The sequence below is a fragment of the Podarcis pityusensis genome, assembly GCF_964106645.2.
Source record: "Podarcis pityusensis genome assembly, chromosome: 2".
NCBI classification, from domain to species: Eukaryota; Metazoa; Chordata; class Lepidosauria; order Squamata; family Lacertidae; genus Podarcis; species Podarcis pityusensis.
The window spans coordinates 9,612,129-9,629,454 of record NC_138029.1 but is presented as its reverse complement, the minus strand read 5'-3'; the positions used below and the strand labels follow the sequence as shown (position 1 = coordinate 9,629,454).

Here is a 17,326-nt window from a genome sequence, read left to right as displayed (position 1 = left end):
CATTCCACCACCACCCCGAGCCTCAAGAATATAGCAATGCTCAATATTGTTGGCTCGTATCATTGCTTCCCCCCCTTTTTAAAAGCCATTGTAAAACATATTACCATTAGAACTAAACATATGAAGGAAAGGGTCATAATTCTGCAGCAGGACACATGTTTTTTGAAGCAGAAGGCACCAAGATCTCCAGGAAGAAGACATTCACTGCCTGTAGAAAACATGCGGTTAGAGAAAAGGGGTCAAGACTAACTCTTACCCAGAGATACTACAGTGGTACCTCAGGTTACATATGCTTCAGGTTACATACGCTTCAGGTTACACACTCCGCTAACCCAGAAATAGTACCTCGGGTTAAGAACTTTGCTTCAGGATAAGAATGGAAATCGGGCTCCGGCGATGCGGCAGCAGCAGGAGGCTCCGTTAGCTAAAGTGGTGCTTCAGGTTAAGAACAGTTTCAGGTTAAGAACAGACCTCCGGAACGAATTAAATACTTAACCTGAGGTGCCACTGTATAGGTATGTGATGGAAGGGGTGTGTGTGTGTGTGTGTGTGTGTGTGTTCCATCTTGTGAAGTTCAGACACAACCTGACCATCTGAGTGACAAGTCAGGCCTGCATGCTACGGACCTGAAAGCTTTATAGCAGCTCATGCCAGGGAATTTGGCTCTTGGAATCACTTGCATCCCAGAACCAAGAGCATTTGTGGGCAGTCCTCTTGTCAAGCTGCCTGCAGTTTCATCTTCCACCATCTGGCCCCGGGGGGTGCAGGGAACAGAGAATTGGTGACAGCGCCCCCATTGAAACTGGTCCAGAGAGGGCCTGCCTTTATCTTTTGTGCTGGCTCCCCTTGCTACAGGGTGGTTGTTATTTTCACTGGAGGCTCCTCCCACATTCTCTCTCCTGGCCTATCACCGACACTTCCTTCACCTGTCAAAGCTTGTCATCTCATCCATAAGGACTAGGAACCTGTTCTTGTCTTTTGAAGTGAAGGCTTCTCTGGAATGTGATGGGTGCTCCCATCCATGGCACCCACAAATAAAGTCCAGGGAATGTCAGGAGGTGGGAGGCTGCGGGCAACATCAAATGCCTCTGTGAGCAGAGCCTGCTTCCTCCCCATAGCTGTCAACCTTCCCTTTTTTTTGCGGGAAATTCCAGGGCCATTTCCCGCTGCTATCCCAGATTGTTAGATATCCTGTAGACTGTCCCCAGGATAGGTGAGGCTGCTGATCCCTTATTTTCGAGGCTCCCCAGGACAGGTGAGGCTGCTGATCACCTCCAGACTGGATTATTGTAACTCGCTCTACATGGGGCTGCCTTTGAGACTGACCCAGAAACTCCAGCGGGTGCAGAATGCCGCGGCGAGACTCCTTACGGGGTCCTTGCTGCGAGATCACATTCACCCAGTGCTATACCAGCTGCTCTGGCTCCCGGTGGAGTACAGGATCAGGTTTAAGGTGCTGGTTTTAACCTTTAAAACCCTATATGGCCTAGGACCCTCATACCTATGGGACCGCCTCTCCTGGTATGCCCCACGGAGGACCTTGCGGTCTTCAAACAAAAACATCCTGAAGGTCCCAGGCCACAGACAGGTGAGGCTGGCCTCAACTAGAGCCAGGGCTTTTTCGGCTGTGGCTCCGATCTGGTGGAACGCTCTGTCACAAGAGACTAGGGCCCTGTGGGACTTGACATCTTTCCGCAGGGCCTGCAAGACAGAGCTGTTCCACCAGGCCTTTGGCCAGGGCACAGCCTGACTCCCTTCTTTGGCAATCTTCACAGAACTCTAACCCAATGGTTGCCATCAATTTGATTTGAATTAATTTTATAATGAAATTATTTTAGAATGTTGTATTATTTTATTGTTGTTAGCTGCCCTGAGCCCGGCTTCGGCTGGGGAGGGTGGGATATAAATAAAATTTATTATTATTATTATTATTATTATTATTATTATTATTATTATTTTCGAGGCTGCTGATCAGTTATTTTCAAATCTGAAAGTTGACAGCTAGGTTCCTCCCCCTTCCTAAAACAATGGGAGACGTGTCTCTCCTGCGACTTCAGAGCCACAACCCACTCCTTGTGTACGGCTTCCTGCAGCCTTGCTACCCTTCTCTCTCTCCCCTGCCCCCCCAATCTCAGTTAATTACTGTACATCCTCCAAATGCCACCCCAGCCTGCTGCTTCCTGCCTTGCTTAAGCATGCCCTGAACTGCAGCCATGGTTCTGTGGAAGGGGGTGGCTGGGTTGCAAGGAGGGCAGACAAGCTAAGTGTGCAACGGATTAAGGAGGAAAGCCAGACACCCCTCCTGTTTTCCCTTTGTTGGATACAGTGACCCAATTTAGGAACTCTGTCTGTGTCCCCCCCAATCCTCCAATTTGATTCTGCATTGTGCTTCAGTCAGCCCAGGCTGTGAGCACAGTGGCACATAGCAGCTGTACCACCTGGGGGGTGGGGAGTGTCCATTTTTTTCTTTTGTAGTCTTTTTTCTTTTAATTCTAGCCCTAGAACCTGGGAGGGTGTAGAAATAAGCAACTGCACAGAGGGAGCCCCCTCCCCCCCGGGGGGGGGGGACACTGTTTAAATCACCTAGTGAGAGGAGTCCTTTGTTGCCCATATTCTTTGCTAGATCACCAGCATCACTTTCTGGCAGCCAAAAGAGCAGCATCCCATGAGATCAAGACAACAACAACAACAACAACAACAACAACAACAACAACAACTTATTATTTATACCCTGCCCATCTGGCTGGGTCCCCCCAGCCACTCTGGGCGGCTTCCAACAGAACACTAAAATACAGTAACCTATTAAACATTAAAAGCTTCCCTGAACATGGCTGCCTTCAGATGTCATCTAAAAGTTTGGTAGTTATTTTTCTCTGACATCTGGTGGGAGGGTGTTCCACAGGGCAGGTGCCACTAACAAGAAGGCCCTCTGCCTGGTTCCCTGTAACTTGGCTTCTCATAGCGAGTGAACCTCCAGAAGGCCCTTGGAGCTGGACCTCAGTGACCGGGCAGAATGATGGAGAATGTCTACTCAGTTACCCTGCTGCCCCTTTCCCACTGCTCAGAACAAGACTTGGATTTATAACATGGTGCCCTCTGCCGTTGGACTCCCAGCTCCCATCATCCCTTGCTAAGCGGGGCTGATGGGAGTTGGAGTCCAGCAACATCTGGAAGACACAGGGTTAGCAACCCCTGCACAGCATGTTTGCTTTATTTGTGTTTAGCAAACACTGAGGATTGAACCATCCCACATATCAGCTGGTGTGTGAGGGGGGGTGTGTTCATGTTCATCATGCTTTCTGTAGGGATTGGGTGTGAGCTCCAGTTGCCTCTGGGAAACTGGCATGAGCAGCTGAACCGAGCAAGATTGATGGGTTCGATAGTGCTTTCTGCAGGGGTTGACTGTACCCATTAAACCAACCATCAGCTGCCATCAGGATGGTGTCACCTGACTGACAGGTGGGGCGCTTTCACAAAAATCTCTGAGCAGGTCAGATTGGAACCCCTTGTAGCCCAAGACTGCCCCATGGGCTGAAGGTTCCTCACCGGCAACAATGAAGAAATCATGTGGGAACGACAGGATTGCATGAAAAGGGCTTGGTGGTGGTTTGAAGATCAGAAATGAGTGTCCACATGGCCTGAGCAAAGTTGCCGTGCAGACTTAGAATAGGGATCAGTCTCCAGGACGAATGTATTGCGTAGAGCACAAAGCAGTACAAAGCAGCTCTGTTGAGTAATGGTGATTTTCCTAAGGCTGCTTTGAGCTGGTCCATGTGTTAGGCTTTCTTTGCACAGAACACTGGGAAACGGTGCAAAACTTGCATGTAGACTGACAGATGTGCCACCCCTTCACAATATTCTTGCCAATGGCCTTCCTAATACAGTGGCTAAAATTTAGGAGCAAACTTCTACGACGGGCTTCCTGTGGCAAGGAGTTTCCAAGAGAAAGGTACCATTATGGAGAAAACCCTGGATGTCAGATCCATCCTCTGAGCCTCAGACAACAGGGGCATATACTTGATGAACTTAAGGTGCAAGGAGTGCCCAGGATCCAGACTGGGAATTTGTATTATACTACATGTTGCATTGTGGTAGGCATGATGGGAAGCCACAGCCAACTGTGGTCTAAACCACAGAGCCTAGGGTTTGCCAATCAGAAGGTTGGCAGTTCGAATCCCCGTGATGGGGTGAGCTCCTGTTGCTCGGTCCCAGCTCCTGCCAACCTAGCAGTTTGAAAGCACGTCAAAGTGCAAGTAGATAAATAGGTACCTCTCTGGCGGGAAGGTAAACAGCATTTCCGTGCGCTGCTCTGGTTCGCCAGAAGTGGCTTAGTCATGCTGGCTCCCTCAGCCTGTAAAGCAAGATGAGCGTGCAACTCCAGAGTTGTCCGCGACTGGACCTAACGGTCAGGGGTACTTTTACCTTTACCTTTACCTAGCATCTATACACAAGAAAAAAGGCTTTGCGATGTTACCATGATGTATAGTTTCATGAGGATTTCATGAAAACTCAATGTGTTTTTTAACCTGTTACTTTCTGGTGTGCTTTGAGCATAGCAGCACCTGCCATGAACCGTCACTCTTAACTCCTTGCGCACAAACTCATCCCCATCTCCTTTACCTCTTTTTAAATCTTCTCCTGTCTTGTCTCATCTTCCTGCTTAAATGACTGAAAATAGAAGGCTGGATTTTTAATAATTCCACAGAGGCCCACAACTGTAACAATAGGGACATAATTGAATTATTCAAAGCTGCTTTTCTTCCCAATAGTTAAGTGCCACTCAAAGGTCTGACGTAAACTTTGAAACGTTTTTCTAATTTTGCTTATCTTTCTGTTCCATTCTCTTGCTTATTGTTACTGTGCTAGATCAGGGGTGGGGGCACTTTTCCTCAGCCTAAGGGCCACATTCCCTTCTAGTGAACCTTTTGAGGGCCACATGGCTGTGGGGGGCAGGGGCAAAAGTAGGTGGGGGTCACTTAATAGGGCTTGGTGACATACTGATTATCCTCCAAAACCGGTTTGAAGTCCACATCGTGATATCGGTTTCACCATTTTTGACCAGGCAATATATCACAAATCATTGTGGGTAGGCTATGCAAAAATCACAATTTGAGAAAAACTGTGAAGCTGGCCAGTTGTCTCTACATAGCTCCATCCTTACTTCAGGCATTGTGATAGATCAGTATATCACAATGTTTAGCTTGTGATATATCACAATGTTGAAAACCAGATATCGCCCAGCCCTAGCCACTAATGTAATTTTTACCTTTTGTACAGTAGGCTGGAACGCGGGTGACGCCGTGGGTTAAACCACAGAGCCTAGGACTTGCCGATCAGAAGGTTGGCGGTTCGAATCCCCGTGATGGGGTTAGTTCCTGCTGCTCGGTCCCTGCTCCTGCCAACCTAGCAGTTCGAAAGCACATCAAAGTGCAAGTAGATAAATAGGTACCACTCGGGCGGGAAGGTAAACGGCGTTTCCGTGTGCTGCTCTGGTTCGCCAGAAGCGGCTTAGTCGTGCTGGCCACATGACTCGGAAGCTGTACGCCAGCTCCCTCGGCCAATAAAGCGAGATGAGCGCCACAACCCCAGAGTCGGCCACGACTGGACCTAATGGTCAGGGGTCCCTTTACCTTTACCTTACAGTAGGCTAGTTTTTATACATGTACGCCCCTCTGTATCCTCCACCCATGCAAACAAGAGTCAACATCAGAATTTGAGGACCGCTTCTGTTAGCTAATGGTGGTTGGGGGTGCCTCTACAGGGGAAGCAGAACTGTAAAACAATCCCCAGTAAAGTCTTCGTTAGAGAGAGATTGGAACTTGGGTCTCCCATATCCAAAGCTCACCCTCTGCCCACTGGCCCTCTGAGCTAGGGCCAAACAACACAGATATGGAGATGGTGCTGTTGTGCTCATGTCCTTCTGGTCAACCACCTGAAGAACAGGATGCTGGAATAGATGGGCCACTGGCCTGGCCCAGTGTGGCTTGGCCTGTGTTAAGCTTGCCACTTAAATTGGAAGGGAAAGCAGCTGTGTGGGGCCCTGGTGTGGGTCCTTGTCTTGCTCTTTATTTGGGCCAAGTGCCAGGTTTTTGCCAAGCCCCACCCTCTGACAGCTACTGGGGGCACGTCATTCTCTTTTTTATATACTGTATATAATTTTTATTACATTTTCTGTTTCACAATTTTGAATACTCGTTTAAACACCCTTAGAATATCAGTGACTTCCCTTCTTCTCTTTCCATGGTTCATTTTGCATATCATAAAATCCCTGCATATTTTACATAAACTAAACCACTCAGTATTCCATTATTACATCTATCAAAACTTATTTACACTGTTGAATTTATCTTAATGCTGCCCACGTTTTCAAGTGTACACAATTCCCCCCCCCCATATTCAATAAACACTTTCCAATCTTCTCTAAACATATACTCTTCTTGTTCTCTTTTTCTATATGTTAAGTCCGCAAGCAGTGAATATTCCATCAGTTTAAGTTGCCACTCTTCTTTGGTTGGGACCTCGCTCGTTTTCCATTTTTGGGCTGGGGCAGGTCATTCTCTGTGGAAAGCCAGCCTTGAGCCACATGACTCCCTAGGTAAAGGTAAAGGGACCCCTGACCATAAGGTCCAGACGTGGCCGACTATGGTGTTGTGGCACTCATCTCGCTTTATTGGCCGAGGGAGCCAGCGTACAGCTTCCGGGTCATGTGGCCAGCATGACTAAGCCGCTTCTGGTGAACCAGAGCAGCGCATAGAAACGCCGTTTACCTTCCCGCCGGAGCGGTACCTATTTATCTACTTGCACTTTGACGTGTTTTTGAACTGCTAGGTGAGCAGAAGCAGGGATTGAGCAACGGGAGCTCACCCCGTTGCGGGGATTCGAACCGCCAACCTAATCCAGTCATTGGCTACCCTGCTTGCTTGCTTTCTCTGCAGCCTGCCCCTTTCCTCCTTTGTTGCTGTGTTCTTAGCAACGGGATTCTGCTGCTGTTGGGATACGTGGCCAGAGACCCAGTAGTGACCTCTTGCTCTGCCCACCCCCCCAGCTGACAGGAATCCACAGCAATTTCCTTGTCCAGGCATATATCCCTAACCTATCATTAATACTTCCTGCAAGCGAGCTTGAAATATTGATGCTAATTGCTCTCCTTGCCAGCACATTAAGCAGGCAGCACTAACGAACCAGGCTCGCTTCTGTGGTGTGGTGGTGGTGGTTTCTTAAATAGAGGAGACCTAATGGATCGGCAGAGCCTAGGACTTGCTGATCAGAAGGTCGGCGGTTGGAATCCCCACGACGGGGTGAGCTCCCATTGTTTGGTCCCTGCTCCTGCCAACCTAGCAGTTCGAAAGCACATCAAAGTGCAAGTAGATAAATAGGTACCACTCCGGCGGAAAGGTAAACGGCGTTTCCATGCGCTGCTCTGGTTCGCCAGAAGCGGCTTAGTCATGCTGGCCACATGACCCGGAAGCTGTACGCCGGCTCCCTCGGCCAATAAAGCGAGATAAGCGCCGCAACCCCAGAGTCGGCCACGACTGGACCTAATGGTCAGGGGTCCCTTTACCTTTAATGGACTCTATGCTTAGAGATGGCCGGTGTTACCCAGAATCCTCTTGGTGGTGGTGATGGTTTGTAATTATTGGTACTGGATACTCCTACAGGCCTGGGTAGCTTCCGTGAAGTCTCAGCGTTGGGGTCCAGGAAGTCTGTAGCCAGTAAGCGAAGACCTCCCTGACTCTCCTATGCTTTTTCCCTTGCAGGGGGAGCTGTTAAGCCCATGTCGCTGCGACGGGTCTGTCCGCTGCACCCACCAGCCCTGCCTGATTCGCTGGATCAGCGAGAGAGGTTCTTGGAGCTGCGAGCTGTGCTACTTCAAATACCAGGTCTTAGCCATTAGCACAAAGAATCCCTTGCAGGTAAGCCCCGAAACGGCTAAAGCCATACCCTACGATATTTCTCTGATGAAATTTTTACTATTTATACCCTGTCCACCTGATTGGGCTGCCCCAGCCATTCTAGGTGGCTGCAAACATATAAAAAAAAAATACAATAAAACGTTAAACATTTTTTTACAAACTTCCCTATGCAGGGCTGCCTTCTGATGTCTTGTATAGTTATTTATCTGCTTGGCTCGGGGGTCACATAATTCCATACCCTCCAACATATCTCCAATGAACATAGGGACGTCCTAAGGAAAAGCGGGACATTCTGGGGTCAAACTGGAAACCGGGACGGCTTCTGTAAATCTGGGACTGTCCCTGGAATGTAGGGACACTTGGAGGGTCTGCTAAAACCCTGGTTGGTGAATTACTTTTTTACCAGCAGGCCACATGTTGCAGGGAGGAGGGGAGTCAACAGCAAAGCATGGCAGATGATGCGCATGTGTGAGCCCACATACACATCTAGGCCTGCCAAGCAGTCTTAACTACCTCAAAAAAGATTCTGCACTTCATTGCACTTCAGCATTGCTCCACCAACTGAGGGTATGACTTTGGAAGCACTCAGTGTGCCCCCGGTGATTGCACACTGGAGAAATCTGTCTGCCGTTCTCAAGCCTTCCTCAGTAAGGAGATTAGTAAGTTCTCAAGGAACCTGAGGATATATCCTGCAGCACATTCCAAAAACCACTATCCTGTGGCATCCCGCCCCCCACCCCCCGTTCTATTCCCATTATCTGGTTTGGTCACAGGGTGTGGAAAGGAACCATGGGAAGCAGCAGCATGGGAAGTAGTCCTACTCAGAGTAGACCCTTTGAAATTGATGGGTCTAAGTTGTGTCTATCAATTTCAGTGGTTCTGTTCTGAACAGGGCTAGCACTGGCTACAACCCTTGGATCGGGCTGTAAATAATAATAATAATAATAATAATAATAATAATAATAATAATAATTTTTATATACCCCACACATCTGGCTAGGTTCCCCCAGCCACTCTGGGCAGCTCCCAACAGATTAAAAACAGAATAAAACATCAAACATTAAAAACTTCCCTAAACATTTGTATATTTGTAACAGAATGATTTTTGCCAATGCCCAAGCTCTCTGTATTGCATTTGTTGTGCATCGACACCCTAAGATTCTGCACCCCTCGGCCTCATGGGAAAATCCCATCTTGGCTTGTTCTGCCCATCGTTTGGCAAAAGCACCCTACCGGCGTTCGCTCCCATGTGCTGTTTTTCCTCCCCGCCCCCAGTGGCAGGCGATTTCCCTGACGGTGATTGAAAAGGTACAGATCGCAGCCATCATCCTGGGTTCCCTCTTCCTCATCGCCAGCATCTCGTGGCTCATCTGGTCGTCGCTCAGCCCCTCGGCCAAGTGGCAGCGACAGGACCTGCTCTTCCAGATCTGCTATGGGATGTACGGCTTTATGGACATCGTCTGCATAGGTGAGTGAGTCCAGCCAGCCAAGCCTGCTTCCGTTGCTTAAAACAAACAAACGGGAGGGTCTCCCCTGTTTTGCTCTCTCCGCTAGCATGATCCCTGCAGCTTGCTGGATGCAGGGAAAAGGAAAATCAATGCTTTGTCCGCTCTGTGATTCCCTTGTGGAACTCGATGCAAAGGAATTTGATGGTAGATTTCAGGAGATTTCTAACCATTAGGAAAGGCCAGTTCTGAAGTAGTGCCTCCTGGCAATAGTCTTGGCAGCCCAGTAACACAGGAAATGAGATTAGGATGGAGAATGTATGCTTCTATTGAGGTCAGAAAGCAGCTCTCTGTAGACAAGTTTTCTTGCATCCTACTTTTGCTTGAGATTGTAACGATTAGCCACCGTGTGTTAAAATCTCTTTCACCCACCTTCCCCAGCCCCTCTGGCGTTATTAAATTGCAAAGCTGTTTGTATTCCTGGACATAATGCAAGCCTATTGTTACCGCGTTCAGAATTTGTCAACCCAAAAATCTAAGTAAATCATATATACAGAGAGGGAGAGTTTAAGGATGTGGAAATGGTAAATAGTTACCAATATCTCAGTGGGTCCCAGGTGCAGAGGTGGGAGGGGCTGAGTGAGATTTCCTTTGGGAAGGACGTGGGCTCCAGTTCTTTGCTTTGCTGTTTGCTATATGGGGTGCAGGTGGCGCTGTGGGCTAAACCACAGAGCCTAGGGCAGGGGTCAGCAACCTTTTTCAGCCGTGGGCCAGTCCACCGTCCCTTAGACCATCTGGTGGACCGGACTATATTTTGAAAAAATAAATAAATAAATTCCTATGCCCCACAAATAACCCAGAGATGTATTTTAAATAAAAGCACACATTCTACTCATGTAAATACACGCTGATTCCCAGACCATCCGCGGGCCGGATTGAGAAGGCGATTGGGCTGCATCTGGCCCACGGGCCTTAGTTGCCTACCCCTGGCCTAGGGCTTGCCAATCAGAAGGTCGGCAGTTCGAATCCCTGCGACGGGGTGAGCTCCCGTTGCTCGATCCCAGCTCCTGCCAACCTAGCAGTTCAAAAGCATGTCAAAGTGCAAGTAGATAAATAGGTACCGCTCTGGCAGGAAGGTAAATGGCGTTTCCGTGCACTGCTCTGGTTCGCCAGAAGCGGCTTAGTCATGCTGGCCACGTGACCTGGAAGCTGTACGCCGGCTCCGTCGGCCAGTAAAGCAAGATGAGCGCCGCAACCCCAGAGTCGTCCGCAACTGGACCTAACAGTCAGGGGTGCCTTTATCCTAGGGGGAAATATACAAAACAAACTGTATCGGTGTTCTTAATTTGCATAGGTTATATAGGGCAATGAATGTATACATACATTCTAGACACAGAATTTTCAAACCCCCAAACTCAGCCCCAGAACCTTTACTCAGAGCCTGGGACCAGCCCCATGCCTGGTAATGATATTGTGGAGAGTGGTTTCTGAGCCTCTGCATAGTACCTTGCTTTCGCCACTGATGGCCAGTTGCAGCTTGCCTGAGAATAAGAATAAAAACCTGAGAGGAGGGAAGTATGGCTTCCCTGCTGAAGTTAGCCTCAGCACCTTTTATTTTAGAAATTAGCCACTGCTTCTGTGGGAACCATTTGTTTTCCTAGAACAGGAACATAGGAAGCTGGCTTTATACTGAGTCTGCCCATTGGCCAATCTACCATTGTATCCACAGCTTGCCAGTCGCTCTCCAGGGTTTCACGCTGGAGACATTCCCTGCCCTGCTTGGAAATGTCAGAGATTGAATCTGGGACTTCATACATGCCAAGGAGATGCTCTGCCAGTGACCTGCATCTTTCCCCTATAAGTGGCAGGGTCAGTCAAAGCTTAGAATGATTACAGCACATTGCAACGTCTCGCCTATCCACACACACAAACATCCCAAGGTGCTTGGAGGTGTTCGGAAAATCATTTGGAAGCAGGAAAAAGAAAACACACCCACACTCCGAACACAGGGGGAAATGACAGCAAGTTGTAAGACGTAGGTCTCCACAGATCTGTATGGGTAAAATGTCAGAATTGGCTCTTAGCGCAGGCTTAACAGGCACAAACCAGCCAGCAATGAAACGTTAACAAAAGCCTCAGCGTAGCCTTATTTGAGTTCACCGATTGGGTCTGCGTTGCTCCGGGACAGGAGGAAGGAAGTCAAATGACACCGAGGTTGGTTCGAAGAAAGAGTTTATTCTGCTCTCCAGATAGCAGAAGGCACTTGCGTGATCAAGTCCACAGCAAGTCCAAAGAAATGACAAGTTTCATGCAGTATATATATCCTTCAGGCACCCTCTCCCTCCTTCCCATATAAATCCAACCACGTCAGCCTATGTACGCAGGTTGACATCACATATGTTCTTGCTCTGGTATTCTTAACCATAAAAGGGAATTCCTTCCTGTACTTCTGACCATAAAAGGATCTTCCTCTTCCTACTCTTATCTTGGAGGAAGAGGTCGTCATCTCCGAGAACACGCTTTGGCGTTGTTCCGGACTTAGGTCTGTGCGTCTTTTGTGATCAGCACATAAGATAAGGTACAGATGTGTCTTTCTCTGTTCTACTGGTGCAGTCAGGGTCATTCCTGCCGTCACAAACTGATAAAGGAGAGGGCTCTGAGCATGGCCGGGTTTTTGTTTATACATTGACTCAGAGCTAAAGTTAATGGATTTTAGCTAAGGAAAAATAGGGATTTTGGTGCAGTTTCAAACTGCCTGCACAGTCAGTTTTGGGTTTGGGAAACCCATTCTTTCATCAGGAGGCTACAGGCTTTAGAAACCCAGCTCTCCTCTCTTAAGGTTTCTAGGCCTCATGGCTACAGAGATGAGTCTTGAAAATGGGATGGCAAAAATTGCTGAAGGATCTGAAACAGTGAGACAGCTGAAGCCCAGACCCATTAAATAGCTCAAGGATCAATGGCAGGATTTAATTTAAAGGGGAAAGAAATGTTAAGGTGTAAGCCACAAATTGTACTTTGACGCACACCACATTCAGGAAAGTGGTAACACAAATTATATCAATTGTCCGATGCCGTAATACACAAATTAGTCCTAGGCCTCTAACTCATGCAGTGTATCTGCTGTGACCCTTGAGCTAATATCCTCAGAGGAAGGAGGAGCCGCCTGTCATCTAGGCTGGCATGTCATATTGTAGTTTACTAACCATCCAGGCCTCATCCTCTCCCCACTCTCAACCTCAACACAACCTTCTGGATCCATCTGCCCCCTCACTTCTGTTTCCCCTCTTGCGTGCCAAGCTGTCTATTGTGACATCAAGTGTAATAAGCCAATCACCCCCCTCTAAATCCCTGGGTGATTTACATAACACAATTCCAGTACTTTTAATATTCAACATGAAATACAGAAAAAATGCTGCAATAACCCCTGGGTGGGGCGACATTGGGAACTCAGTTGAACCCATTGTAATGATGATGTGTCAAAGGCTATGCATAGCATAGCAAACAGCTTTTCAGAACCAGAGACTTGGAGGCACAGCCACATTCATTTTGTGGTGCATGCATCCATTTACCGTATTTTTCACTCTATAAGACGCACTTTTCCTCCTTCAAAAATTAAGGGGAAATGTGTGTGCGTCTTATGGAGCGAATGCAGGCTCCTTGGCTTCAGCGATAGCAACGCAAAGCCTCCGAAGCGCAGAGGGAGCGCTCCCCCCACGCTCCGGAGGCTTTGCATTGCTTTCGCTGAAGCCGCCTGAAGCCCCCGGAGCGCAGTGGGAACTCCCACTGCGCTTCAGGGGCTTCAGGCAGCTATCCGCAAGCCTTCGGAGCACAGCAGGAGTTCGCACTGTGCTCTGAAGGCTTGCGGCTAGCCGCCTGAAGCCTGGAGAGCGAGAGGGGTCGGTGCACACCGATCCCTCTAGCTCTCCAGGCTTCGCTGAAGAGGCGCTGCACAGTTTTCCCTCTCTGCGCAGCGCCCCTTCAGCGAAGCGGGAGGAGAAATGGAAAGGGCTCCGTTTCTCCTCCCGCTTCGCTGAAGGGGCGCTGCACAGAGAGGGGGAGAATTCCCCCCCCCTGTTCTCCCCCTCCTATGGTCCGGTGTGTCCTATGGTCCAGTGCGTCCTATAGAGCGAAAAATACAGTCAATATCTATGGTGTTCTGTGGGGCTGCCTGTGGCCACCCATTCAGGGGATGGGCCAGACCCTCACTTGCTCCAGCATCAGATGCTCCCAGACCATTCAGTGGTGCTGTGCAGACACATTCATTTAATTGTGTCTTCCTGTGATCTCTGGACGTTTGGACCTGACTTCCTTTTCTGAGTGAAGATATTAATCCAAGTGCCAGATTTATGTTTGTTTTGCGTGTTTGTGTTTTGAAATAGTTCATAAAATACCTTGGGAATGAAGCCTGATTGCTGACAGAATAAAGTTTATGCTTGAACAGCATGGGAGAGATGGGAGACAACTGCTTACAGCAGACGTCCATGTTGGGCTCAATATGGCCTAGTTGCCATAGTGCCATAAAACCCCTAAATCTGCCTACCTCAGTCGGAGCACGCCAATTTTACAGGTTTTCATGCACAGTCTGTCCCCAGTAAAAGCTGTGAGCAGCTAAGGAAATTAAAGGATGCCTGCCCGATTCAGACCAAAGGTCCACTTTAGTATGCTATTCTGTTTGTCACAGTGCCAAGCCAGATTCTTCCGCTGAAGCTCAGAAGCAGGACATGAAAGAAGTAGTAATAATAATAATAATAATTTATTATTTGTACCCCGCCCATCTGGCTGGGTCTCCCCAGCCACTCTGGGCGGCTTCCACAAAAACCAAAAATACACTAATATGTCATACATTAAAAACTTCCCTGACCAGGGCTGCCTTAAGATGTCTTCTGAATGTCAGGTAGTTGTTTATCTCTTTGTCTTCTGATGGGAGGGTGTTCCACAGGGTGGGCGCCACTACCGAGAAGGCCCTCTGCCTGGTTCCCTGTAGCTTTGCTTCTTGCAATGAGGGAACCGCTAGAAGGCCCTTGGAGCTGGAGCTCGGTGTCCGGGCAGAACGATGGGGGTGGAGATGCTCCTTCAGGTCTACTGGGCCTTTGAGGCCGTTTAGGGCTTTCAAGGTCAACACCAACACTTTGAATTGTGCTCAGAAACGTACTGGGAGGCAATGTAGGTCTTTCAAGACCAGTGTTATGTGGTCTCGGCAGCTGCCCCCAGTCACCAGTCTGGCTGCCTCATTCTGGATTAGTTGTAGTTTCCGGGTCACCTTCAAGGGTAGCCCCACGTAGAGCGCATTGCAGTAGTCCAAGCGGGAGATAACTAGAGCATGCATCACTCTGGCAAGACAGTCCGCGGACAGGTAGGGTCTCAGCCTGCGTACCAGGTGGAGCTGGTACAAACATCATACAACTTCCATGTATAAAAATTAAAAATATATACAAATAAACAGCCATGTCAAATATATAATGATGAGGATTTTCAGTGGGATTTCTTCCCGCTAAATAGTGCCATGCGCCACTCTAAGAGATACTACTGACAAAAACTCAGCCACCCTTGCAGTTACTTCTGGGTTAATGTCAGACAGATAGAATCTAATATTTTCATTGTGATGTGATGTTAGGCTACCCAAAAAATGGAACAGCACATGTTTGCGTAGCTGGTTGTACAATGGACAGTAGAAAAGGATATGTTCTACAGCAGGCTTCCTCAACCTCGGCCCTCCAGATGTTTTTGGCCTACAACTCCCATGATCCCAACTAGCAGGACCAGTGGTCAGGGATGATGGGAATTGTAGTCTCAAAACATTTGGAGGGCCGAGGTTGAGGAAGCCTGCTCTACAGTGTCCAGCACATTCAAAGAACATGCGCAATGTCTGTCGTTTCTGGGGATGTTTAAATATCTGCCCTTGACAAAACCTGAGGGGAAAACGTTCAGTCAGGCCAATATAAAGGCCCTGCATTGGACTGGAATTATTAATTTTGAGATATAAGTGCCCCTGTTATCTGCTGTATTGAAACCATAGAACTTGGGGGAGCAAATTTTATTTGCAGCTGACTCGATGTTTTGTTTTTCAATGCCCCTTAATCTGGTTTGAATACAGCAATAAATATATTGCTCACTTGAATTATATACAAGAGTTCCAAGTCAATACCAATAGATCTGGTTTTGCTATGTAAGAGTTGGAAGCATCTGGATTTATAAGAGTCATTAAGTAAGTCAGAGACCAGACTCAAAGGCTGGCAACATCTGGAGGGCCACACATTCCCTCCTCTACTAATGTGGCTCCATCCACTATGTTTGCAATTCTAAGCATATTGACTAGAGGTTGAGCTCTGTCTTGCCGGGATTCATAGAATCATAGGGTTGGAAGGGACCCTGAGGATAGTCCAACCCCCTGCAATGCAGGAATATGCCTTTGTCCCATATGGGAATCAAATCTGCAACCTTTGTATCATCAGCACCATGCTGTAACCAACTGAGCTATCCAGTGGTTTCAAACTCAGTTTGTTGGCCCTCATCCAGCTCTCCAGAGTCCAGTTACTGGTCTAGACTTGCACAGCCAATGGTCTGACTTGGTATGAGTAGGTTTTCTGCCTGACACTCTGGTTTCCAGCTGGACACTGTTGAGGCTCTAGTTGCAGACTAAGGAGCCAAGCCTGGCAAAATTTAAATATTGGCCCATCCAAATCAGCATTCTCTACACCAGGGGAGGGCAGACATCACAGCCTGTCAGGTGTGCTTTGTGGTGTTTTGTTTTGTTTTGGTTGGGTTTTTTTAAGCTAGAACCTCTCAAAATTTACCAGAGAGCCAGGTGCTAATGAAATACCCTTAGAATGAAAGGGTAGGGTTCTTTCTGAGCCAGGGAGTTTGTTGTCGGTATCAGAACTAACCTGACCTCCTGGATAGCCTTATTTCATTTCAGCAGCCTAATTTGATGGGGAAAGTTGTTTTGATGTTGCTAGTGTTATACAATTGGGAACCAGCTCATCGGCTGATCTACTCCGCCTTCATTCAGATGGTCCCCGTCATGTCTGTGGATTTGTGGCTGAATATGGGAGATGGCACATCTATCACATTAAGAAGAGGAGGTTAAGGGGTGATATGATAGCCATGTTCAAATATATAAAAGGATGTCACATAGAGGAGGAAGAAAGGTTGTTTTCTGCTGCTCCAGAGAAGCGGACACGGAGCAATGGATCCAAACTACAAGAAAGAAGATTCCACTTAAACATTAGGAAGAACTTCCTGATAGTAAGAGCTGTTCGACATTGGAATTTGCTGCCAAGGAGTGGAGTCTCCTTCTTTGGAGGTCTTTAAGCAGAGGCTTGACAACCATATGTCAGGAGTGCTCTGATGGTGTTTCCTGCTTGGCAGGGGGTTGGACTCGATGGCCCTTGTGGTCTCTTCCAAATCTATGATTCTATGATTCTATTCTATGAAATGTTCATGTTGATTTTTAATTATTTTCTATTGCTTCTTTTCTTTCTTATATTGTATGTTATTGTATTAAAATTTGAATTTAATGGGATACAATACAATACAATACAATAGAAAGAAATAAAAGAGGTTGTACAAATACAATTAAAAGCCATACAGTACATTACATTATAATAGCTGCAACAGGTGGAAAAAATCATTAAGTGGTCTCCCAAGACCCTCAGCAATTTTCAAATGGTCCATGCAGGAAAATGTTTGGGAACCACTGATCTACTGCAAATTATCCAGGGATCTACCAGCAGATCCCAATCTACCACCCTGGTCTACAAGGACTGACAAGTACTCTTCTCCAGGGTTTCAGACAGAGGTCTTTCTCAACCCTACCATGATACACCAGGAATTGAACCTGGGATTCTGCATGCAATAATAATAATAATAATAATAATAATAATAATAATAATAATTTATTATTTATACCCCACCCATCTGGCTGAGTTTCCCCAGTCACTCTGGGCAGCTCCCAATCAAGTATTAAAA

The 17,326-nt window shown here is 47.6% G+C and overlaps 1 protein-coding gene across 1 annotated transcript in view; it reads left to right on the top strand.

Annotated features, from left to right (window-relative positions):
- Window positions 1-17,326, top strand: part of MARCHF9 (membrane associated ring-CH-type finger 9) — a 49,382-nt gene that overhangs the window by 24,859 nt on the left and 7,197 nt on the right. The window contains exons 2-3 of the mRNA XM_080994909.1: window positions 7,758-7,913; window positions 9,189-9,381. Of these exons, the coding sequence (XP_080851035.1) occupies window positions 7,758-7,913; window positions 9,189-9,381 (349 nt within the window). The remainder of the gene's footprint in view (window positions 1-7,757; window positions 7,914-9,188; window positions 9,382-17,326) is intronic.